This window comes from Balaenoptera musculus, chromosome 10 (genome assembly GCF_009873245.2).
Source record: "Balaenoptera musculus isolate JJ_BM4_2016_0621 chromosome 10, mBalMus1.pri.v3, whole genome shotgun sequence".
In the NCBI taxonomy this organism is placed as follows: Eukaryota; Metazoa; Chordata; class Mammalia; order Artiodactyla; family Balaenopteridae; genus Balaenoptera; species Balaenoptera musculus.
In genome coordinates, this window is record NC_045794.1 from 49,483,234 (window position 1) to 49,509,961 (window position 26,728).

Consider the following 26,728-nt stretch of genomic DNA (forward strand, 5'->3'; position numbering starts at 1 on the left):
TGACACCGGCCATTCAGTGAGACTTACTAAAATGTAAGTATATTTACATTTTAATTTACATTATTCTTAATACTTTTTACTTAGGTTCCCTTGTTTACTCAGGGACACTATCTCTTTGGGAAAAAAAGCATATGGAGACTCCAAATATGCCCAAGAGCTTAGTCACCCCCAGATTCTGGCTCCCAATATCCCAAGACTCAAGTTTCTCATTGCCTTATAGGGCCAGGACAACTGACATAGAGACCTTGAAATATCACATCATGAAACATTGTGGCTCTATGATCAACCTCTGACTTATTAACAAGAATAGGATCTTTAGCACAGAAATCGTCCCTGTGAGGAGTTGGCATCAGGGCTTTGAGAGAAGGCAGGTTTGAAACATTAAAAAAAAAAAATCTCCTCAACAAGGACATACTGTATAGCATAGGGAACTATATTCAGTATCTTGTAATAACCCACAATGGAATAGAATCTGAAAATGTATATATATACATACACAAACACACACACACACACACACACACACATGTATATGAATGAAACTGAATCACTTTGCTGTACATCCGAAACTAACACAATATTGTAAATCAACTGTACTTCAATTTTAAAAAATCCCCTCAAGGGATGAGATAAGTTTGTATCCTTTGGGGAAGACTACCCGTTTTCCAAAGAGAGTATCTCAGCCCTTGGAAATACAACGTTATTACTGAAGTTCCCCAGTGTATCCAGAGGCATAAGCAATCATTTGATAACTCTAAAGTCTAAAGCACTTTGCCACTAGCACTCATATAAACAATCCACAAAATAAGGTTCTATAAAATACAAAACACCCAACATACCATATGGAAAGAGTCCAGGATGTTCCTATTAACAGAATAAATGGTTGCTTAATCCCATTTTATAAGATCATAATTCCTTCACTAACACTACAATAGAATGGTTGTGTTCAACTAACCACCGAATTCATTGTATAAAATAAGCTTTTGTTCCACTTTGCTTGATGATATTAAAAGTAATATTAACTTACATTTTGAAATAAATATATTTAGAGTCCAGATTAGAAGTCCAGACCCTTTTTGAAAACTGAAACTTTAGCTGAGGAACAAAAAAGTCAGTCTTGAAAAGTGGCAGTTCCAGTACTGATCAATCGTAATATCCTGGAGTATCTTCATAGGTGCTGTCATTGCATGTCTGATATACCATATGGATAGAATTTTTCCCTATGCTTATTAATGTAGTATAAATATTATTGTGGCTTGACATCTGATATCTCATAGCATATTTTTTCCAAGTTTTTAAGAAATTGGGCTCAATGTTTCTTCTATTCAAACAAATATACATCTTCACTTTCAATAGCGTTCTCTAAATGGTTAGATTCAAGATCAAAAATACTTCTGAAAGATGAGTGGGCCTCATTCTAGTACTTCTACCAAGGTAATATAGAATCTTCATTAATGACACAATTTCTTAAAAGTTTACGACTTATGTGAGAATTCTGTACTCTGATAAAATAAGATCACAACCCCAAAACAAATTCAAGTAAGAAATCTGTAAAGGATAAATTTTTAAATGTTTCCGTGATATCAAGGTTGACTTGATTAGAGTTACTGTCTTTGTTTATGTAACTTGAATATTATTTCAATTAAAATAAAAACTTGATTTGTGATTAAATGAGATTTGTAACCTAAAACAACCACCTGGTCAATGGCAGCTCTAAGAATGACAGTCATATTTGATAGAGATATTTCATTTCCTCCATAGAGATACAGAGTTTCAATGACTGTTAAGTTACAGTGGTCAAAGTTCTGCAATTTCAAAATCCAAGCTGTTACTCTAGGAAAACTAAAGACTCGAGTTCATCTCCCAGAGGTATTTCATCAGATAAGTCATGTTGTGATCATAGCTTGCAGTCAGCCCTTCCTTCTTACTTCCCACACACATTTCTCATCCTTCTCTGAGCCACCTTCCAACCACCTACACGTTTCCTCCCGTTACAAGTCCTTCACTCATCCATTACACATCGGCCATCTCCTACTTTCACTGACCCTCTCAGGCTGACACATATTTATTCAGTGTCTAGTAATTTTACTTTTTTTTCAACACTAAGGTGGACTTTATCATTTCTTCTGCTGTTTATACACATGTGCACATGCTTTGTCCTTATCTGTCTGTGAATAGGTAAGATTTTATTAAATACTTGTTGTGTTCAGACTTTCATTACACAAATGTGTTTTTCTTTTAGTTGATGAGTTCCTCAAGAGCACAATGATCTAATTCATTTTGATAGTCTCTTGGTGCCTAAGTAATACTTGGCATATAATAAATACGCATCACATATTTGTTGAATGAATGAATGATACATAAATTATTGGGAAACTAAATGTTTGGAAAGAAAAAAAAAACAATGAGAATTGGATATTATTTCTGAAAGTTAATTATCTTCAATATCTGATATGTATAAATACTTTGAAAAAACTATAATATGTAAAATGTTTAAGAGAAATATGTCAGGATATATGTATTCCTACGTCAACATGATTGACCTAAAAAGAGTAAAATTTCTTCATTTTTTAAATGAATTCATTTACAAAGTTTACTTAACATAAATTTTAGGAATATATAAATTGCAAAGAAAAAAAGTGCTTTATCTATCTTTGACCCAAATATCCCCAGGGCATGAGCATTCATGAGGAGTATTTGCTACAGTGTTTCATAATAATGTTAGAGTAGCATATCTTTGTTAGGAAACAAGAACAACGCTAAGGGTGATTTTACTTAAGTAACATCTATTTTGAGATAAGACATTTGCAGAGTTAGGAAATAACACATAGGCTCTACCTACTACACAAATAACTGAATTACTTATTAAAATAGCATGCTAAGATGTTTTCACCCTGAGCTCTCTATCAGTGGGGCTGACATTTTTATCTATAGTTGATTTTCACTTCTCTTTATAACTCCAATGTTTTAAATCTGGAAAAAAATTGATCAATTGATTGATTTTCTCAGCATTAACCTTCCAGTGAACTATAATAGTTATAACTTGAAAATATATTATAAAGCAGGTAGATTTTCCTCTAACTGGTAACACTCAGTTTCCTCAAAATACCCTCACAGATGTACGTTTGCAAAAGCATATTAATTTCATGTATGGGCAAAGAATTAAGGGGCTGATTATTATATATATCATATTTCAAAAAAGCAAGAAAATGTTCCCTATATGACTCATACTTTAATTTTATTTCCCAAGAAATGCTTTTCAAAACTATCAATATTTATAAAAGTATTATTAGTAAAATTTAAAATTTTGTATATAGAAGAAACTATAATAACTTATGGCACTTTAAAAGAAATTCCATATGCATTATCATTTTTTATCTCTTCACCAATCCAGTGTAGGAAAATGAGCACCTTTTACTCCTATTTTACAGGTAAACTAAAATTTCAGTGGTAATATATTTCACCCAAGGGCATTCAGCTCAAACCCTAAATTCTCCTGACTCCAAATTTTCTTTTTTTCACCACCCTGATAAGTAGCTTAGGCACCATTTCAAATTAGTTTTTCAATCTGTTTATCCTATAAATGCAGTCTTCTCTCATACTCATTGTGAACTTATAAACAATTTATTTGGGGAAGTAGACATGTTCATCATGAGTGATCAGCTAAGCAGTCATTTTGTTTGGTAATTTAATATCTAGTCTTGTGTCCTGTTGATTTTATTTTATTAACATCCAAATATCATGACCAGACTTGAATTAGTAAGTAAATGACTTCCTATTATATAGACATCCAGTACTTAGGGATACACAAATGGAACTCACAGTATGAAAAAGTAGAGACTATAGAAAATATTAAACATATTTACCAGTGGCCTGATAACTTGTGTTATTATAAAAATTATAGAACAGTACAGTTTGGTGACTTGATAAGAAAGGTGTTCACAGGACCAAGATTAGAAGCCTGGTGTGATTGAAAAAAATTGTAAGTACTTCAGTAGGCCATCATCTTTTTATTATGACACTGTGGAAAAAAATACAAATAAAACAAATCATAAGATATATAAAAGAACTTTTTTCCTCAAATATTTTGTCATATGAACTCACAAATGTGTAGATTATTGATCTAGTAGGTTATACTAGCTCCTCCAAGTCCTTAAGTTCTGTTATATCGATATGCTATTACGAATTTTTATAAAAATTATTAATGAGATAAAGAATAGTACTATGAAACAGGTATCATAGTAAAGAAAATTGATTAACTCTGGGTCATGTACTTGCAACGAGGGTAATATCATCCCCCAAGGGGGTGAAAATTGTTTCATGGGAACCATGAAAAAAATCATGGAAAAATCTTACTTTGTCTATAAATCACAGATATACATACAGCACATAAACAGACACACAGTATATCTGTGGTATTAAAATTTCAAGGGAGTGAGAATCAATTAGGAAAAAAAAATATCTGAAAAGCTCCTTAGAGAGCAAAAGTGAAAAAACAGTTGAGAAACACTGCTCTAGGTAAACAACTATTAGCAAGATCTACTCTAAGTTAAAAAAATTCGAGACTCCTCTGACTTCCTTTAATTGTTGCTAGGTGATGAGGATCAGTCATAGGAATACATTTTAAAAACTCCCCAAAATATGTTATGGAATGCTTGTTAATAACTGCACAGTGTCCAGTATATATGCCTGGAAATGACTAAACATTTTTCAATTAACGAATTGTTCACAGTCAAAAGAGAACAAATGCTTCATGAATTTCATCTCTTTTTTTTTTTAAGCACACACCTATACAATAATGATATAACTTCACAGTGAGTATTAAACCCACCAACACCAGAAAACTATACTCTCTCTTCTGAAATAGTAAGTTTCACTCTCCTCTTAGCAGACCTGTTTTATTAAAAAAAAAAAAAAAAAAAATTACTGAATGCATGAAAAGAAGCTACAGTAAAAGAATATTCCTTTCATAGCCCAAATAAATAATGAATATGAAAGCATACTAGAAATAATATGTAGGATTACTTCATTTGTTTTAACTTTAAATGCTCAGAATTTCCCTTAAATTTCTTTAATGCTCAGAATTCTATACCTCCAAGTACATTCTAAACTGAAAACAAAATCCAATGTCTTAAAATAGAGGAAATATAGAGAAAAAGATTTCTTAAATGTAATTTTTTAAACTGTTTTTTAAAAGTCAATAATTAATCTTGGAACACTAGACCCACCACCATTAAAATAGGAAGAAAACACTAAGAATACCTGCTATCACCATTAATTTCTCAAACCCTTTTATAGATTCTGTTCAATGTTTTGAAATATGAAATCTTTAAAAGAAGAGACCATATCATAATTTCATTTATGCTAGATACTGTTAGGAACAGGTGATGCCTGAATACTTGAATCCATCTTCATAGAGCTTACAGATAAGTGGAAAAGTAAGCATTAACAAATAATTATATGAATAATTCATTCAGTACAATTGTGATGAGAGATGTAGAGGAAGCAAGGTGCTATGTGATCATATCACAGAGAAACTAACCTAGAAGGATAAGAAAAGCTTTATGGGGGAGATACTAGACATCAATGATGGCCTGCAGTTAGCTAGACAAATAAAGCAACAAAAATGTGAAAAGCACACAGAGGGAAATGTGGCATAAAAGGGCACAGGGCCTTCAAGAAACTGCAAAAGAGAATGTGTCTGGATCACACTGAGTAAGAGCGAAAGTATCTGAAGAAGAGAACAAGAGACAAATCACACAGGGATTTGTCATGTATAAGTTTTTAACTTTATCTTAAGGGTTCTAGGTAGAGGAGTAAAACTATCAAATATTTATTTTTAGAAATTCACTTCACCTGCTGTGGGGAGAACTGACTGGAGTCAGGAAATTTTGGTTGAGGAGGGAATTGCAACAGTCCAGAGAAGACAAAGACCACAGTATTCTAATACAAGCAATGCGACAGCACCATTTAAAAATATATTACAAGAACTAAAAATAAAATTTATAGAGCTCCTGCTTTGTACATCCATATGATTCAAGAAAGACGGAACTTGATCAAAGTAAAGATGAAGAATGAGCTACAACAACAGGATGTGGAGGAAAATTTTGAAACTGGGAAAGAGACATGTGGAAATAAAAGAGAGCCCAACAAGAGAAGGAAGAGGATAAGAAAACTAAAAGAAAATAGCAAAATTAGAAAATTATTAGTGTTCTGATTTAAGATGGTGGGTTGAAAAAAATGCATTTCAGTAGGAGACAACAGCAACAAAATTTTAGAACTGACTTATGGGGCTCAAGAAAGAGAATCTCTAGGCTGGCAGTAGAGAATCATCAAAAGAACGAGGGACTGAGAGTATCAGGGTGGGTCTGGAAGGGCCAAGGAGTTGAAGGCTATAATTAGAAGCATTGGTGAAGGCTGTCCGAGAAGCAATTAAATCTCTAGTTACTCTCTATCATTCCATGTCACTGGGCAGCCGTCTTACCTGCCAACCTGGCAAAAGCTTGAAGATTTACTGTGGTGGTGGGGTCGGGGCGGGGGGGAAACAGAGGTGGTCTCTGGACTGGGGACCACAAGACACAGCAGAGGTTGTAGGCACTATACTGAATGAACTACAGAATGTTGATGTGGGCATACCTCCTCACCTCAGCTGCTTTCATCTCTCAACTCTTGACAACCTCAGACAAGAGATTAAAGGATTTCTCTAGAAGGAATCTGGATGATCCAAAAGAGAAAAGTTAAACATACTAACACCAGGAGTTCTCCAATAAAAGCCCTGCCACATCATCTTACATTGAATCTCAAATTCTACAAGCCCCACTAACAGGCTGAGAGCTTTCAGAACAGACAGTTTGGGTTTATCAGCTATCTGAGGAAAGCTTCTAGCATGAAAAATAGAAACTAAAATAAAGTAGGGACAAAATCTAGGAAGAAAAAGAGACTTTGCAAGAAGAAATACTTATAAATGGGGACGGGGGGGTGGCTGGAGAACACTCAGAAAACAAAAGTAGAGAGCACACAGAAATTAAAACTGTAAAAGACATAAAATTTTGCACAAATTTGTACAGTAAAGGTGACGAAATCTGCCAACCCCACTCCTCCAAACAAATAGAGCAAAAGAACAGAGAGACAATAGAAAACTATTACAAAACAAGTTCGGGAGGTCAAACAGCCAAACAATAGGAGATCCAAAATTGACAAAAGGAGGAAAAAAATAAAATGGGACAAAAAGATAAGAGCATTAGTTAAATAAAAAATGAAAGTAAGGTTTCCTTTGAAAACTTTAAGCTTGAAAAGAGTCACTCAATAATTAAGAGACAAAACCTAGATATATACTGGCAATACATTTTTTTAAATTTAAGGTTAAAGAAACTATGTTAAAAGGATTCAGATACTCCACTCCCACCATCACCCCACCACAACCAAAAAGAAAAAAAAAAAGAAAAATTACCTAGAGCTAGTAAAAGGACAAGCCTGGATGAAAACACAGACTGTCTGGACTTCTGAAGCTGTGCTCATGCACACCATACGCTAATGCATTGATTAGGCAAAATGTAAACTACTGGTAACAACACAAAGTGTTAATCCTTTATAAAGAGCTCTCATAAAAACATAAAGAAAAATAGGGTCACCTAATAAAAACAATGGATAAAATACATGAAAAGGTAATTAATAAAAATATTAATGGTCAATAAACAATAAAAATTTTATCATCTTTAATAATTTAAAACTGCAAATTAAAACAGGATGAAATTGTCTGACAAAGATTAGATAGAATGATAAATCTCAAGGACTCCAAATTCATCTGGCCAAGTGTTGACAAAGGTGTGTAAATTCCCTGCTGATGGGAATATGAATAGGAATGTTTGCAACTTGACAGTATATATCAAAATGCATACCTTTTAACATGCATAATATTAATAAACATCCTATGAATATATTACATCATTTTAATTTTTAGTGCTTCTTTTATACTTTCCAAATATTCTAAAATGAACACAAATTATTTTATAGTTAAAAATATCATTTTCAAAACATAATAATATTTTAAAATTTAAGTTATTTGAACTAGTAATTCCATCACTGCAAACCTAGCCTAATAAGCAGATATGGGGAAAAGCAATTGCAAATATAAATGTTCACTGCAGCATTATTTTTACTAGAGGAAACATAAACAGCTCTTATATCCAATTATATAGTATGTTTAAATAATTTTCACAGGAAAGATGAAGAAATGTTCAAAATATAATAAGAAAGAAAAATCTATGGATACAGTATATTCCTAATATTATATGAATAATATTTGAGAGTTAATAGTGACATGTGCATAGGATTACAGGTGTTTTAAAGTTTCTACTTTATATTTTTATATATTTTCAATTGTTTTCTAACAACAGTGTAGGATACTTTACGTTCTGAAAAGCTATAAACATGATTTTAAAACACCATTAAATTTGAAAAGCATGAAAATTTACAATGAATGTGACCAAGCTTTAAAAGTTATCTAAGGTTTTCAAACATATCAATGATAAATATTAAATTGGCAAAGGAATCAATGAATAATTCAAATAATGGAAAATGAAAATAATTCAAAAATTAACTATCCATTCATTAACTCAAAAATATAAATTAAAATATGAATAAGAGGGCTTCCCTGGTGGTGCAGTGGTTGAGAATCTGCCTGCCAATGCAGGGGACACGGGTTCGAGCCCTGGTCTGGGAAGATCCCACATGCCGTGGAGCAACTGGGCCCGTGCGCCACAACTACTGAGCCTGCACATCTGGAGCCTGTGCTCCGCAACAAGAGAGGCCACGATAGTGAGAGGCCCGCGCACCGCGATGAAGAGTGGCCCCCATTTGCCGCAGCTAGAGAAAGCCCTCGCACAGAAACGAAGACACAGCACAGCCATAAATAAATAAATAAATAAATAAAATTTAAAGAAATATATATATGAATAAGAGACTATGTCAGGACCTTCTAAATTAACAATATTTATTTGTAGCCAATATTTTCAGACTGGTGAGAAGGGAAGTTTCATATACCTCTGTGAGGGAATCAAAAGTAATTTAACAACGTGTATAAATGTTCCTGTGGCAGATACTTGTCATTCTTTCAACATTTATCTTTCTATATTCCTCTGTATGTTGAAATGGGCTGGAAGCTTAAATACTAAATTCCTCAGACTTTCTTGCCAGCTGGCTTATGGTTAGATTCTGCCCATGGAAGTGTAGCAACCACAAAGATGTTTGCTTAGTTCTCCCTCAAAAGAACCCACTGCGAAGAACATAGTTGACTGATGGCCTCCAGTAACCCCACCTGTGGAGTTACACAGGCCACACTTTGTCTGGGCTGCTACCAGTCAGTGACTGAGCATGGCAGGAACACAACAGCCTGGCCTTTTTGCCCATTATGGGAGTCTTTGCAATGGGCAGCCTTTGCTCCAGGACCCCAAATTGGCCTGGTCAAGACTTTTTCAAAACTGTGCTGAAGTTTGGGGTTCTTCCTACTCAAGCCTCCTTCCTTCCTTCTCTTCTTTCCCAGGTGTCAACCCTTCCTCCTGGTTGGAAGCCTCACCCCATCTACTCCTCCTTCCTCCCTCTTTATATTTCAAAAGTTTCCCCCAATAAACTTCTTGCATATTGAATTCTGTCCTAGAGTCTGCTTCTTAGAGGAAGGCACTCATAAGAAAGAGAGAGGCCACCTTTTTTTTTTTTCCCCCCCTGCTTCTGGCTTCAGAAATGCTAAGGGAGATGACATGAATGCCTGTGGACTTCAGCAGCATTAGCAGAGAGTGTAGCAGCGCTAGCAGCATTCAGCCTCCTGGGCTCTTGCAATATCATGAGGGAACCGGTTCCAGGTTTCCTGCTCAGGGGCAGTGGAAGTGATTCCCAAAGCAGCAGCAGTGCTTCAGCAACTTCCACAGCAAATACTACAATCAGGAACTCTGGGTAATTCTGCTTTTCTTTTTGCTCTCCCACCTTTAGGGGCAGTAATAGCTTTCTTAAGTTAACCAGTGTCTGGGTAGTAGTATCACCATTCCCTGTTACCTTCTCCAGCTCTTTCAACACTGTTGTAACCAGTTCCTTATTTTAAACCACTTAGTGTGATTTTCTTTTTCCTGAGTGAATGTTGAATGATACAAACCTAATAATTTCATTCTCTTTGACCTCAAAAGTTCTCATCTGTGTTAACTATGTAAAGAAATTTAAAAATGAACAAAATGTATTAATAAATTTAATTAATTGATAATTAATATTAAATGTAAACAAAAATTCTCACAAATGTTTTTAGATTAGTATTAACAAACAAAAAAGTCTCAAAGAAATCTAACAACAAAGAATTTTCTTAAGTAATTTAGGGCACATTATTACAATGTTTTTTCATACCCCAATTAAAATATGTTTTTATGGATAGTTTTAGATATATAAGTAAATACATATCATTTATTGCTAATTATACTACTAAGTGGGGGGAAGAAAAGTAATGTTGAATATGTACTTATCATACGGCCCATAGAGTTTTATTCTTAAAAATATACATGGGGGAAGTTCTGCACCTGTGAACCAAATTACATGTACAAATAATGTCCACAGCAGCATTGGCAATAACAGCCAACAACTGGAAAAACCCAAATGCCCATCAACAGTAAAAGATAAATGCATCACATTCTATTCACACAATGGACTCCTATGTCACAACATGGATGAATCTCAAGAAAAAATGTTGAGGGAAGAAGCAAATCACACTAAAAAAAAAATGCCTAAAATAGGATCCCAATTTTACAAAATTAAAAACCAGACAAAATAATACTCTATTGTTTAGGCATAAGAAGTCAGGAAAGGGGTACCTCTGCGGGAGGAGTGGTTATAATTAGGCGAGAGGCATAAGGAGGTTTGGGGGGCTAATATTTTATTTATTGTCCTGGTTGGTATTTGCACAGTCACTTGTCTTATGATTGTTATTTTGAGTGTACATATGGGTTTTACGCACTATTCTGTATACATGAGATAACTTAAAATAAAAAAGAGAAAACAGCAACTTTATCTGCGTCATTTAAAGCAGAATCACCAGCTCAGAGCAGCATAGTCTCTCACCTAGTCCATATCAATAAATGTATAATTAAATAAATGAATGAACATCATGCTCTCAAATATGTTTAATGCATTCATAAATTAAACCAGATGAAAATATGCCCACATGGCATCTAATAATTTCTATGTGCAAGGATTATGGGTAATTTGATTTCTTTTGATATTATTTTTTTCTTACCAAAGTTTCCCAATGAACATGTATTACTCTGAAAATTCAATAAAATGAATAATAAAATGTATTGTTAAATGTATTGTTAAAAGTCCAAAGTAGAGTCAGTTTATGTTATGGCCATTTTTCTTTCTCTTAGGACATTAATCCAATTGTTCCCATAAACAAGGTCCTTGAAACACTATGCATTATAATCAGGGTTCTTAAACTTTGGTGTACATCATAGTCAACTGCAAACCAGCCCAAGAGAACCTAGTAATATCCTAGCAAAATTGGTTCAAACAATTTTAACTATAAGAAAACCAACATTCTGAATATGGCCCCAAAGGATCTGCCCCACCACCTCCCCTGCCTAATTGTGCCTACCATCCTCCTTGCTTTTTGTCCTTCAGACACAGTGATCTTGTTTTTGCTCCGAAGCATTCTATTCCTTCATGTCTCAGCACCTTTGCACAGGCTACTGATCCTATCTGGATGCCCAGCTCCCACTCCCCATTCAGATCTCAGCTCAAATGTCTCTTCCCTAGAAAAGACCTCCCAGATTTCCCTCTACTCATTTTACAGTTTACATACTCTTATCCTGAAATCTTATCTCTAAACACTTGAATAATTTATAGTTAAATATTTATTTGTCTGATTATCAGATTAATGTTTTTCATGCCTACTTTTCTGTAAGTTCCATAGGGCGTGGACCATGCCTGTGTTGGTCACTTATTAACCTCCAGAACTTGACCTAAAGCCCAACACTTGACAGATACTCAATAAGTATTTTGTATATTTCAAAGTGAGAAAAGGAGGTCACAAAATTGTATTCTGTTTTTGAAAGGGTAACAGTGGTTATTTTGGAAGGTAGGGTTATGAGTGATTTTTATTTCTCCCTCCTTTGCTTATCTATATTTTTGAAAATGTCAATAGTAAATATTTATTGTTTTAGAATTAAAACAAATTTTGTTTTAATGAAAAAATATATATATATTTTGTTTTCTGGGTTGTTGGTTAGAGAAATGAATAAACTATCAAATGAACCAACAAACAAATGAAGAGCTACCAAAAAAAATTAAATGGCTGCTCTCTCATCTAGGCTTTGGGCTGAAAATCACCTTTATTTTAAATTTGTTTTTCTTTGAAAATTTTTCATTCAATCAAAAGTTGCAATTCAGATTAGTAAACACCTAGTATAATAATGGGAATAACATTCAATATTAGCTAAACAAATGAACATTTTAAAAATTTGTGTGTGTTACGTATAACTCTCATCTGTTTATAATCTCTTTCACACTAAATACAGATCCTTTTCCAACCCAAACATTCAATGATGACTCATTCTCTTTAGATTTAGTTTGGATGTGATGGGTAAAGGAAGAAAAGGCAAGAAAACATATTGGCCTTCTAAGATTAATGACTATGTTTTTCTGTTGGGAACTTGGAGTCCTAAACTGAAATATTTCCTCTCTAATCCCCACTATCTGAAGCTGTACCTAATGTAATTGCTTCCAAGTGGGAAATACTCCTTATACTTTCTGATTGGCTGTCACAATGCTCTGAGTTAACCACTACCCCCCCCCACCCCCCACCCCCGCTCCCAAAATGCCCAGCTGAAGACAATTGTGAGAATTCAGGACAGAATCTCTGTGGAGGTTTGTCTCTGTGTGAGGGACTTTTAGTTCCCAAAGCTCAGAAGATTTTATTAAGCAGGTGACAACATTCTCTTATTTTTACATATCTCATTTTTCAAATACAAATGCTCTAGATTTCTACAGTGTTTCTACATCATGTTCAAGAAACAGAGTAAGACAATTCTCCAGTTGGTTGCTCTTGAGAACACAGTGCTATTGCACTGGTATTTGGAAGAGCTACTTATTCTGTTGTTTCATCTCCTATACTTACCTGTTCTGTAATGACAAGTCTCTTACCACTCTCTTTCTTACATACTCTTCTCTATACACAGCAGCCTTGCTACTCCTCATGTCTTCAGGCATGCTCCTACTTGAAAGCATTCATACTTATTTACTGCTCTGCCTGCAACATCCTTCCCCCAGATATTTTCATGGCTGGTTCCAATGGAAAATTTAGGTCTTACCCAAAGGCCTTATTTAAAACTACAGTCCCTCTTGAACACTTCTTATACCTCTTTCTTCCTTTATTTTTTCCATAGCATTTATACTATAAAACTGTTTTACTTTTCCTTTTTATTATCTATCTTCCCACCTCTAGGACAAAAACTCCATAAAGAAAATTTTTGCCTCTTGTATGTACTGCTATATTCTCAGTCCTTATTGTGGGTACTCAAAAATTATTGAGTAAAACAAATTTTCCATCAGAATTATCCAATCTAAAATATTCCTGTGAAAACTACCAATAGACTCTATGAATCTAGAAGTCCTGATTCCCAGAAAGGGAATGCTTTTACTGGGGGAAACAGTAAGAGTCCTGCTAAACACGTAGCTCCAATTGCTGCCTAGTCAGCCCCATAGATGAGCAAGAAAAAAAGGAGTTAAATACTGATGAGTTTAATGACCCCAGTGATCACTGCTATGGGTAGCTGCTATGAACCAGGGCAGGGGAGAATATGTTAGGCTCTCAGATGATCCACTGAGGTATTTCTTGGCATCCCAATGCCCAGTTACAACTATAAATGTATAAGTACAACAACCCCAGAATTCAGAACATGATAATCCAGAGCTCAGAACCCTCAGGTACGAGGTCTGCGTAAAACATCAGGTAAACCTTCTAGGTGAACAGGAAGGAGAGAGGAATCTAAAATGGCTAGGGAAGTGGGCAGATAATGAGTATCAATAAAGGCCTTGATACCAACTGCATTAGTAGCGGCCCCACTATTCCTCTTCAAGTAGGTGTTCTTGGAAATTATAACCAAGCAGAATCTTTGATAAGCTTTGCCTAGACAGAGTAAATTTAAAGTAAGAAAGAAGCAGAGCTGAGGGGTATGAGAAGTTGACTGCAGTGATGTGTAGCTGTTGGTTCACTACTAAGATCCTTTCTATTAGCAGTGCACCTTTCCTCCACTTGCTGTGAATGGTAGGGGATTACAATTCACAGCCCCTCCCTTGTTCAGAAATCCACCCTCTGCTAAAGAGAAGCTACTTCCCCAGGAAGGCTATTCCCTACTATGGGTAATAGATCAATGGCCAATGACAAATGGACACAAGTGTAGAAGAGGCTATTTATCTCACCTCAAGGATCTCCACTCTGTGGAGCAATTTATGTTTCTGATCCTCCCCAAAAGACCCAACCAGGCTGTTCTCCAGCTGAGACTCTATTTGTGCTCATCTTTTGTCTCCAAGTCTATCCTGCTGCCCTTGCTCTCTGTCTCCTGAGAGCACTCTTTCTATAAATAACATATACAAGAATTCCTGACTTGGCTCTGCTTTTAGAGAAACCTAAGACACATGGCATATGCAAATCATCTCTGGAAGAATGCATTCTAAATACAGGCCTTAAAAACTCTCGCAAATATGATTCCAGTGAACATTAGCTCACAAAATTTTTAAAAATCACAAAACCTTAAAATAAATACTATGAGTGAGAGTCATCAGGAAGAAATCACAAAAATTTCATAAAATAGAAGCATCAAATTTTATATATACATGAGATTTGATATAAAATGTATAAAAAGAAATATAAACTAAATAAATAAAGAACAAAATACATCAAAAGCCAAGACAATTTGTAAGAAAAAAAGAATTTTTAGTAGCATGTAAGAGATGAAATTAAAACTCAATATATGCATTAAACAGCAAATTAGACCCAAGAGAACATAGAATTAGTGTGGTAGAAAAAAACAGATCTGAATAAATATCCCAGAATATAGCACAGAAAAACTTGAAGGTGTAAAATATAAAATAGAGGTTGAAATATATGGAGAATAGAGAGGGAAAGCTGACATGTACCTAACCAGAATTCTAGTTCAGTAGAGACAATGGTATAGAAGCAATATTTCAAGACATAATGCCTGAAATTCTTTCAAAGTTTATGAAAGACATCAATCCACAGATTCAGGAAGTCAACTAAATCCCAAATGGTATAAATAAAAAGAAATTCACTGCTAGATATTTATCATGTTACATGGAACAAGACTTCCTAGATTTGAATCCTGCTCTCAATGGTTACTAACTAAGCAACTTGGGCCAAATTATTTAATCTTTCTTTGCCACAGTTTCTGATCTATAAAATAGGTTGAATAAGAGTACCTACCTTATAGACTGTCATAAGGATTAAATGAGTTACTATCTACAAAGTTCTTAGAAGAGAGATGTTGGATTTTTAATATTCAACTGTATTACGTTTATCTTGAATGCTCACATGAAGTGCTCTCAATCAGACACAGATTTCTTATTAATTATCTCACAATAAAAAATAGAAATAAGCGAATAGGCCTTCCTTGCTCTAAGCCTTACACATGATGAAAGCCATGTGGACTGTGGGAGATAGAGACTCCACTCTTACAGGGAAGACACAAACTCTCACACACTCTGGCACCCAGGGCAGAAGTGGTAATTTGAAAGAAGCCTGGGTCAGATCCACCTGCTGATCTTGGAGAGTCTCTCAGAGAGGCAGGAGGCAACTGGAGCTCACCCTGGGGACATAGACACTGGTGGCAGCCAATTTGGGGGGACCTTGTTCTACCATGTGGACACAGGTGCTGGCAAGTGCAATTTTGGAATCCTCCTTCTAGCTTATTAGCACCAGGACCCAGTCCCACCCACTAGCCTATCAGCACCAGTACTGGGATGCCTCAGGCCAAGCAACTAGCCAGGCAGAGAGACAGTCCCACCCACCAGCAGGCAGGCTGCCTTAAAACCCCACAGCTACCCCAGGGCATGGCCCTGTCTACCAGACTGACCAGGACCCTGCCTCAAACACCAGTGTGCAGGCACTAGCCCTGGGACCCCCAGGGCCCTGCAACCAGAGACCCCAGGACCCAGCTCTGTCCACCAGTGGGCCGATACCATCCCCAGAACCACCACAGCCCCACAGAACACCCACAGGCCAAACACAAGCTCTAAAATACCTTGGGACCCTCAGCCAGCTGCCCCAGGATTCAATTTCACCCACCAGTGGGCCAGCAAAAGCTTTGGGACACCCTGGACCACATAGTCAGCTGAGTCAGGAACAGGTCCTACCCACCAACAGGCTAAAAGCAGCTCCAGGACCCCCAGGTCCCTGCAGCCAGAGATCCCAGGACCCAGCTCAGCCCACCAGTGAGCTGGCACTAGCTCCAGGAGACCCTGGGCTCTGGCCCCACTCACCAGCAGGATGATAAGCAGCCCTAGGAACCCCCAGACCCTGGCCACACCCACCAGCAGGACAACACCAGCTTGAGATACCTTGGACTTCTCAACAAGCTGCCTTGGAATCCAGTCGCATTTACGAGTGGGCCAACATCAGCTCTTGGTCACCCTAGAACCTGTAGCCAGCCATGTGAGGAACCAGCCCCACCCGCCAGCAGGCCAACACTAGATCAAGAACCCTGGCCTGCAACCCCAGGACCCAGCTCTGCCCATCAGTGAGTCAACACTAGCTCCAGAACCCCAAAGGCTTCCATAGCCAGCCTCCATACAAGGCATAGCCTGGCAACCAACCAGACCCTGGGCCAGCCACATCTACCAGACTGCCCACAGTAGTCAGCCCACCACAACAGAAGGACCCACACAGTCTAAATAGGGGGCACCACTAGAGCACGTAGCTCTGGTGATCAGAGAGGAGTGTGCTGTTGAGACACAGAGGACATCTCCTACAAAAGGCTATTTCTCCAAGGTTGGGAAAAACAACTAAACTACCAGATACATAGATATTAAAAGTGGTAAATGAGGTGGCAGAGGAATATGTTCCAAATGGAGGAACATGTTCCAAACAAAGGAACAAGATACAACTCCAGAAGAAGAACTAAATGGAGATAGGCAATTTATCTGATAAAGAGTTCAAGGAAATTATTATAAAGATGATCAAAGAACTCAGGAGAAGAATGGATGAATAGAATGAGAAGTTAGAATTTTTTAAGAAAGATTTAGAAAATATAAAGAAGAATCAAACAGATATGAAGAATACAATAAGTGAAATAAGTTAGAAGGAATCAACAGTAGATTATATGATACAGAGGGCTGGATCAGTGAGCTGGAAGGCACAGTAGTGAAAATCACTGAAGCTGAACAGAAAAAAAAAAAAAAGAAATGAGGACATTTAAGAGACCTCTTGGACAACACCAACCATACTAACGTTCACATTATAGGGGTCCTAGAAGGAGAAGAGAGAGAAAAAGGAACAGAGAACATATTTGAAGACATAATACCTGAAAACTTCACTAACCTGGGAAAAGAAACAGAAATCCAGGTCCAGGAAGCACAGAGTCCCAAAGAGGATCAACCCAAAGAGGAACAAAACAAGACACACTGTAGTTTAAATGGAAAAAAATAAAGAGAGAATAGGTGCATTGGCCAAGATGGTGGAGTAGAAAGACCCTGAGCTCATCTCCTGTCATGAGCACACCAAAATTACAACTATCTGCAGAACAACAATCTATGAAAAAGACGAGAACCTACAGGAAAAGATTTTTCACAACTATAAACCTAAAGTAGGAACCACAATGGGACAGGTAGGATAGGAAAGGTGGGCTCACTATATAATCAAGTCCCATACCCCTGGGTGGGCGAAGTGCAGCCCTGGGGTCCTGCACTGAGAAGACAAGCCCCCAGAGCATTTGGCTTTGAAGGCCAGTGGGGCTTAATTTGGGGAGTGCCACAGGACTGAGGGAAACAGAGACTTTACCCTCAAAGGCCCACACAAAATCCCATATGCACTGGTACCCAGGGCAAAAGCAGTAATTTGACAGGAGCCTGGGCTAGATCTAACTGCTGGTCTTGGAGAGTTGCCTGGAGAGGCAGGGGGTGGCTGTAGCTCACTCTGGGGACATAGATACTGTCAGTAGCCATATTAGGGAGCTTTCTACCACACGGACACTGCTGCTGGCAGCTGGCATCATGGGATCCTCCCTCTGGCTCAATAGTGCCAAGACCTGGTCCCACCCAACAGCCTGTAGGCATCAGTGCTAGGAAGCCTCAGGCCAAACAACTAACTGGGTGGGGACACATCCCCACCCATCAGCAGACAGTCTGCCTAATGACTTCCTGAGCCCACAGCCACCTCTAGACACAGCCTTACCCACCAGAGGGCCAAGACACAGCTCCACCCACCAGTAGGCAGACACCAGCCCTGCCATCCAGGAAGCCTGCACCAGCCTCTAGAGCAGCCTAACCCACTAGGGGGCAGACACCAGATGCAAGAAAATCACAGTCCGTCAGCCTGAAGACCTAGTCCACCCACGGCAGGCTAGACCCTACCCTGGGACCAGTGGGGCCTGGGCCTTGGGCCCTGGCCCTGCAACTAGCAGGCCAACACAAGCTTCAGGACACCATGGACCATATACCCAACTGTGTCAAGAACCAGACCCCTGCCCACCAGTGATCTGATACCAGCTGTGGGATCCCTGGGCCCTGCAGCCAGACTCCAGGACCCAGCTCTGACTGCCAGTATGGGGAGCAACAGCCCCAGAGTCTTCTGGACCCTGACTCCTACCGCCAGTGAGCCAACATTAGCCCCAGGGCCCCCTGGGGTTCTGCAGTCAGCTGCCTCATGACCAGGCCCCACTAGCCAGCAGCTAGCAACATCCACACAAGGCAGGGTCTGGTAATCAACTGGGCTGGGGGCCAACAAAGCCCACCAGTCAGCCTACATAGTCAGCCTGCCACAACAGAAGGACCTAGGCAGCCCTCTTAGGGGGAATTCTGAGAGCATATCGCTTGGATGACAAGAGGGGAGTGTGCTGCTGGGCATTTTTTTTTTTTTTTTTTACAGAACTAGAATGAATAATTCTAAAATTTGTAGGGAAACACAAAAGGCCCTGAATAGCCAAAGCAAACTTGAGTAAGAAGAACAGAACTAGAGGTGTCACACTCCCTGACTTAAAAGTTACAGCCATCAAATTAGGATGGTACTGGCGTGAAAATAGAAATATATCAATGGAACAGAATAGAGAGCCCAGAAATAAACCCATGCACTTATGGTCAATTAATCTATGACAAAGGAGGCAAGTATATACAATGGGAAAAAAAAATAGTCTCTTCAGTAAGCAGTGGGAAAACTGGACAGCTACAAGTAAAAGAATGGAATTAGAACATTTTCTCAAACCATATACAAAAATAAGCTCAAAATGGATTAAAGACTTAAATGTAAGACCTGAAATCATAAAACTCCTGGAAGAAAACATAGGCAGAACACTCTTTGACATAAATCGTAGCAATACATTTTTGGATCTGTCTCTTAAAGTAATGGAAACAAAAGCAAAAATAAACAAATGGGACCTAATTAAACTTAAAAGCTTTTGCACAGCAAAGGAAGCCATCAACAAAACAAAAGACAACCTACTAAATGGGTGAAAATATTTGCAAATGATATGATGGATAAAAGATTAATATACCATATACATAAACAACTCATACAACTCAAAATCAAGAAAACATACAACTTGATTAAAAAAATGGGTATAACCGAATAGGCAATTTTCCAAAGGAGACACACAGATGGCCAAGAGGCACATGAAAAGGTGCTCAACATCACTAATAATCGGGGATAAACAAATCAAAAACACAATGAGATATCACCTCACACCTGTCAAAATGGCTATCATAAAAAGGATCACAAATAATAAATGTTGGCAAGGATGTGAAGAAAAGGCAACTCTTGTACACTATTGGTGGGAATGTAAATTGGTGCAGCCCTTATGGAAAACAGGATGAAGCTGCCTCAGAAAACAAAAAAAATAGATCTACCATTATGATTCAACAACTCCACTCCTGGGTATATATCCAATATATCTGGAGAAAACTATAATTTGAAAAGATACATGCACCCCAATGTTCATTGCAGCACTATTTACAATAGACAAGACATGGAAGCAACCTAAATGTCCATCGACAAATGAAGGGTTAAAGAAGATGTGGTACATATATACAATGGAATACTACTCAGCCATAAAAAATAATGAAATAATGCCATTTGCAGCAACATGGATGGACCTAGAGGTTATCATACTAAGTAAAGTAAGTCAGACAGAAAAAGACAAATATCATATGCTATTGCTTATATGTGGAATCAAAAAAAAAAAAAAGATACAAATGAACTTGTTTACAAAACAGAAATAGATTCACAGACATAGAAAACAAGCTTATGGTTACCAAGTGGGAAAGAGGTGGGAGAGGGATAAATTAGGAGGTTGGGATTAACATATACACACTACTATATATAAAATAGATAACCAACAACAACCTACTGTATAACACAGGGTACTATACTCAATATTTGTGATAACCTATAAGGGAAAAGAATCTGAGAAAAGAATCTGTATACACACACACACACACACACACACATATATGTGTATAACTGAATCACTGTGCTGTACACTTGAAACTAACACAACATTGTAAATCAACTATACTTTAATTTAAAAAAAAATCCACACGCAAACACTAATACGAAATTTTCATACGCTCAGTGCTCAAAGCAGTCTTATTTACAATAGCCAAGCTATGGAAGCAAACTAAATGCCCATCAAAAGATGAATGGATAAAGAAGATGCAGTAAACACACACACACACACACACACACACACACACACACACACACACAGGAATACTACTCAGCCATAAAAAAGAATGAAATTTTGCCATTTGCAACAACATGGATGGACCTGGAGGGTATTGTGCTTAGTGAAATAAGTCAGACAAAGACAAATACTGTATGTTATTAAAATAAACAAATGAATATAACAAAACAGAAACAGTCTCACAGATACAGAGAACAAACTAGTAATTAACAGTGGAGAGAGGAAAGGAGGGAGGGGAAGCATAGGGATAGAGGATTAAGAGGAACAAACTATGATGTATAAAATAAGCTACAAGGGTATATTGTACAGCACAGGGAATATAGCCAATATTTTATAAAATCTTTAAATGGAATATAATCTATACAAAATTTTGAATCACTATGTTGTATACCTGAAATTAATATAATATTGTAAATCTACTATACATCAGTAAAAAGAAATATCTTGAACAACTTTCTTAGTACTACCACTTTGGAAAAAAACATTTCACATAATCTGGTAAGACTGAAGATATGCAATGCCCTGTGACCCAGAATTTTGCTCCTTGGAATGTGCTCTTGAGAAACCCTTGCACATGTGCACCAGGAAAGAAGTAGAATATTTGTAGAAGCATAGTTCATAATGACAAGAAAATAGAACACCAACTGTTCATGTACAAGAGAATAAATACATAAATTGTGGTGACTTCATACAACAAAATATGGGGCAACGGTAAAAAAAAAAATTAATATTAACTATAGTTACTCACCATCAAGTATAATGAATGTCACAAATATATTGTTGGGCAAAGTAGCAAATTACAGAAAAACACAGTATAATACTATTATGTAAATTCAATAACAACAGAATTAAGCAGCATGCCATTTGGATATGTATAAATACATGGTGAAATTATAAATAAAAGCAAGGGAATTATAATCACAAAATTTAGAATAGTGATTATCTTGGGTAAGGAGGCAAAGGAATGAAGTTAGAGTGGCAGACACAATCAGGTTCAAGAGAATTAGAAATGTTACATGTCTCAACTGGGGGGTGAACATACTTGTGTTCATTTTATGAATATGTCCTAAAACGTATATGTACATTACACTTATTAAATGTAAAACAGTTTAAACAAAGGGGGAATTTTGCATGGAAAATGCAAAGGGAAGAAAGAAAGGAAAAGGGGAAGGAGGGAAAGAGGGAGAGGCAGAGAAATCTTTCCTAAATTCTTCCTCCAAAATATTCTTGGTAGGGTGGAAATGGATCAGCAAAACAACACAAAAGTTTATCTTCTATAATGTTTTAGAACTTTGACTTTGGCACTTTGAGTGAGTTTTCTGAGTCAAGGTATAATTTCTTATGTTCAAGAAATATATTTTTTGGCAAAAAGTAAGAAAAGATCTTAGGTTTGGGGTTAGCATAGAACATAATACAACTTTAAAATTCTTAAAAACAGCTTTAAAAATTGTATGCAATATTCACTGTGGAGCAGTCCTCATGAATGATTCTCTTAGAGACCCCATCACTTGGCTTTGGAGATGAGAAAGCATCCTTATCATGAACCCTTGCTTTGCTGGGATGACACCCACAATTACTATGAATCTCCCCCAAAGCTCTCAATTCTACTTTTATAGGCTGGGAAGGCACACTGGGGTGACCATGTATGGATGATGTGTCTTCTCCTGTTAAGCCCAAGGCATGGGGCCTGGCCCCCGCGGTTTGCCTCTTTTTAAAAGGTAAGTATTTAAGGCTGCTTTGTCCTTCAGTTTGGTTCACTGTAGCCAATTTGGAGGCACGTGAATAACATCTTCCTTAACGACTTCTTAATTTTATACCAGTAACCATTATTAAAGAGAATTTAAAGTTTTATCTGTGGATCCAAGTGCTGTACTAAAGAAAAGAAGAAATGCACACACACACACACACACTGTGGGGCAAAAACAGGATTGTGAAATATGAAAGACCTCTATATAAAATTCATATTTTGAAAGATGACTCTTTCTGGTTTTAAACACAGGGGGAAAAGATTTTGTCTTATAAGCATCCCTCCCTCACACCACATCTTTCCGTTCCCTGGTGTACTTGTTCCGTGTAATGCTAATTAAATGCACATGTGTAACTATTTTAAGTGTTACAAAATTCAAGGCAGTCTTAACTTTCTCTTCAATCAAAAATAAAATAAGAAAGTAAGTTGCTAGTCTGTGGACTTTACAGAGGAAAGAGAACAGAATTGTAAAATCATATTTCACAGAAAAATCTAAATTGAATTTTCAGGTTATGAATACTTGATTATGGTAGGGACAGTCCAGAAATAGACTAAAATAAAATTAAATGGAATTTTAATTCATTTGGAAAAAGTATTTATTCACTATACTGAGTCTTATGCTCAGAAAAGAGAACAGAAAGGGCATAATTTTGAACTGTCAAGCTTAACACACATATATAAAACAAATATCGTCACCCTGTTCTATGGCAGAATTGAGCCTGCTCAATATCATACTGGGGTAGAATCAAAAGAGTGGCCAAAGATGTACTCTGGCATGAAGAAATATGATCTACAAAAAGCACGGAAAGGAAATTTACATGTATATATATTATTAAGATACATATCATTAAAGATGGTTTCATTATAGGATGATTGCAACTTGAAACTCATCTTTATTATGTGTCAACTCAACATTTTAACATTATTATCTTAAAAATGGAAATGTTAAGAAGAATGCAGAGTCACGATTCCATACTCTTTGAACATTATTTGCAGAAGTGTCAGTAATCCTGGAAACATTTAAATAATCATTCATTACCTATCAAAGCCATATGAAGAATAACTCTCTCTGCCTTTTTACTTAAAGAGAATTGCCATGGGCAGACCCATATTTAGTAAAATTAACTGACCAGTAAAAGCAGAACACAATAGTTTGTGTTAAAGGGAGTCCCCTTCCTCAGAGAGCTGAGGAAGAAAACAGAACAGCTTACCTTTATGATGGTTTGCACTGGACACAACTTTCCCCCACAAGGTTACAATAAATATTATTATTAGCAGTTTTCCTTTTGTTGCTTTCTGTAAGTATCTCTTACTCATCCTGCAAATAAAAAAAATAATAAAAATCCTAAGTATGTGAAACCATTATTTTACCATTATAACTGTGCTACATTTAAAGCTTCCCATGACACCTTAACACCTAAATTTGCATTTCTTATATTAAAATGCTATTCACTGTATATAAACTATGAACAGAAAAAAAATTAAAGTTTTCCAAATAAAGTACCTTGATACAATGCAAGAGGTAAGAGAGGCCCTACCTCAGTCAAGCTTATTTCACTTAACAACAGCCTAAATCAACTGGGAAACATTACCATTTTTCTTTCCATATAAATATAGATTCAACTTATTCAAAAAATCCAAGGCACAGTTGTTTGAATAATCTTTAAATAAGTGACTTATTCTACTTTAAGAAAAACAAACAAAACAAAACCTTTTTCAAGGCCAGGTCAAATGGTCAGGGTAAACAGTTTAGATAAAATGTGTGTGATGAATTCCTGCATAGAATAAAGTCACTTCAAATCTATTATTCCTAATGTGTTTTTAAAAAGTCACCTTACTGTACAACACTACTACTGGAGATACACAGATGTTTTAATATTACTGGAATCTACCATGCTGTACTTTATGAGAAGTAGAAGAAAAATGGAAAAGCAAAATGAAAAATATTAGGTTAACATTTTCAAGTTGAGACTACAGAACTCAGGAAAGCAAAGCAAAGTTATAATAAAATAATAGCTACCCATAATAAAAATTTAGCAACTACTTTCTGTAGCACCTAATACAATATTATTTCAATTGTTTTTCAGGACGAATTGGGAATGTTGGTATGTCTAACCCCATTTGTAGATGATGAAATTTGGAAATTTGCTGAGGTCATGTTTAATGATAGAGTAAAAAGTCATACCTCAAATAGTCTAAATCTAAAATCTTTATATTAACTACTATATTGTTAAGGGGTAAGTGAAATATATAAGATATAATCCATCTGCATTTATTTATAAGGGAGATAAAATATACGTCCATCACCCTGTGCCTTCTCAGGTTTGGATCCTATTTTGAACTTTAATCTTGTTTGACTTACATTCTTGCCTTCACTCTACTGCAAGTTTGTGAGGTCACTTCCTGACCTAGCTTGACTCCTCTTCCTCTTGAGTTCTCTAAGTTATCTTTTTCTTTACACCTTCACTTCCAAAATACTCTATCCCCAAAAGTATGACTCAGTGGTGGCAATGATGGCTGATTAATTTTGAAGAGAAGTCATTCACACTGATAAGTGGATGAAAAATTAAATTGATATATTACTTATATTTAATATGGGTATACATGAACACTTCTTGGCCTGGGGAAGTTGTGCACACTGATTCAGATGTTGAGGAGACAGCATAGTATGACTAAGAACACAGACTCACTCCCGAGTCAGACTGTTTGGATTTGAGTCCAGGCCCTCCTCGTTTTTAATTGTGTCATCTAATGTGAGTTTCTGGATCTCCTGCCTCAGTTTCTTCTTCTCTAATATGGGATATGTTTGTGAAAAGCCTAGCCCAATGGCTGGCATGTATAAGGGCTCAAAAACTATGAGATTGGAAAGTGTTCAGTCATTTGGATGTTTTGTTCCTTGAGTGCATGAGAAGCCTGTGGAGGGAGATGACTGGAGGGAATTTCAGTGGCCCCAATAGCTGGAAGTCTTCCATAGACCTTGGTCTTGTGACATGTCTAGATAATGTACAAAGGAATAGGTGTTTGACCTTTCAGATTAGATTGCTTGGTTTAAAATCTGGCTTCCTGCCTACTTTCTATATGACTTTGGATAAATTACTTAACTAAGAGTATTTTTATTGTATTTAAAATGAGAAGGGGAGACCTTCAAGATGGCGGAGGAGTAAGATGTGGAGATCACCTTCCTCCCCACAAATACATCTACATGTGGAACAACTCCTACAGAACACCTACGGAACGCTGGCAGAAGACCTCAGACTTCCCTAAAGGAAAGAAACTCCCCACGTACCTGGGTAGGGCAAAAGAAAAAACAGAGACAAAAGAATAGGGACAGGACCTGCCCCTCTGGGAGGGAGGTGTGAAGAAGGAAAAGTTTCCACACACTAGGAAGCCCCTTCGTGGGCAGAGACTGCTGGTGGCGTAGGGCGGAAGATTCGGAGCCACAGAGGAGAGCGCAGCAACAGGGGTGCAGAGGGCAAAGCGGAGAGATTCCCGCACAGAGGATCGGTGCTGACCAGCACTCACCAGCCTGACAGGCTTGTCTGCTCACTCGCCGGGACGGGTAGGGGCTGGGAGCTGAGGCTTGGGCTTCGGAAGTCAGATCCCAGGGAGAGGACTGGGGTTGGCTGCGTGAACACAGCCTGAAGGGGGCTAGTACACCACAGCTAGCAAGCAGGGAGTCTGGGACAAAGTCTGGAACTGCCTAAGAGGCAAGAGACCATTGTTTTGGGGTGTGCAAGCAGAGGGGATATAGAGCGCCGCCTAAATGAGCTCCAGAGACGGATGCGAGCTGCACCTATCAGTGCGGACACCAGAGACGGGCATGAAATGCTAAGACTGCTGCTGCAGCCACCAAGAAGCCTGTGTGCAAGCACAGGTCACTATCCACACCTCCCCTCCCAGGAGCCTGTGCAGCCTGCCACTGCCAGGGTCCCATGATCCAGGAACCACTTCCCCGGAAGAACACATGGGGTGACTAAGGCTGTAGCAACGTCATGCTGGCCTCTGCCGCTGCAGGCTCACCCACATTCCATACCCCTCCCTC

General features: G+C 37.4%; 1 protein-coding gene across 1 annotated transcript in view; it reads right to left on the minus strand.

The window, feature by feature from the left end:
- Positions 1 to 26,728, minus strand: part of TAFA2 (TAFA chemokine like family member 2) — a 541,137-nt gene that overhangs the window by 123,358 nt on the left and 391,051 nt on the right. Inside the window, exon 2 of the mRNA XM_036866341.1 lies at positions 23,898 to 24,004. Within this exon, the coding sequence (XP_036722236.1) occupies positions 23,898 to 24,003 (106 nt within the window). The 5' untranslated portion in view covers position 24,004. The remainder of the gene's footprint in view (positions 1 to 23,897; positions 24,005 to 26,728) is intronic.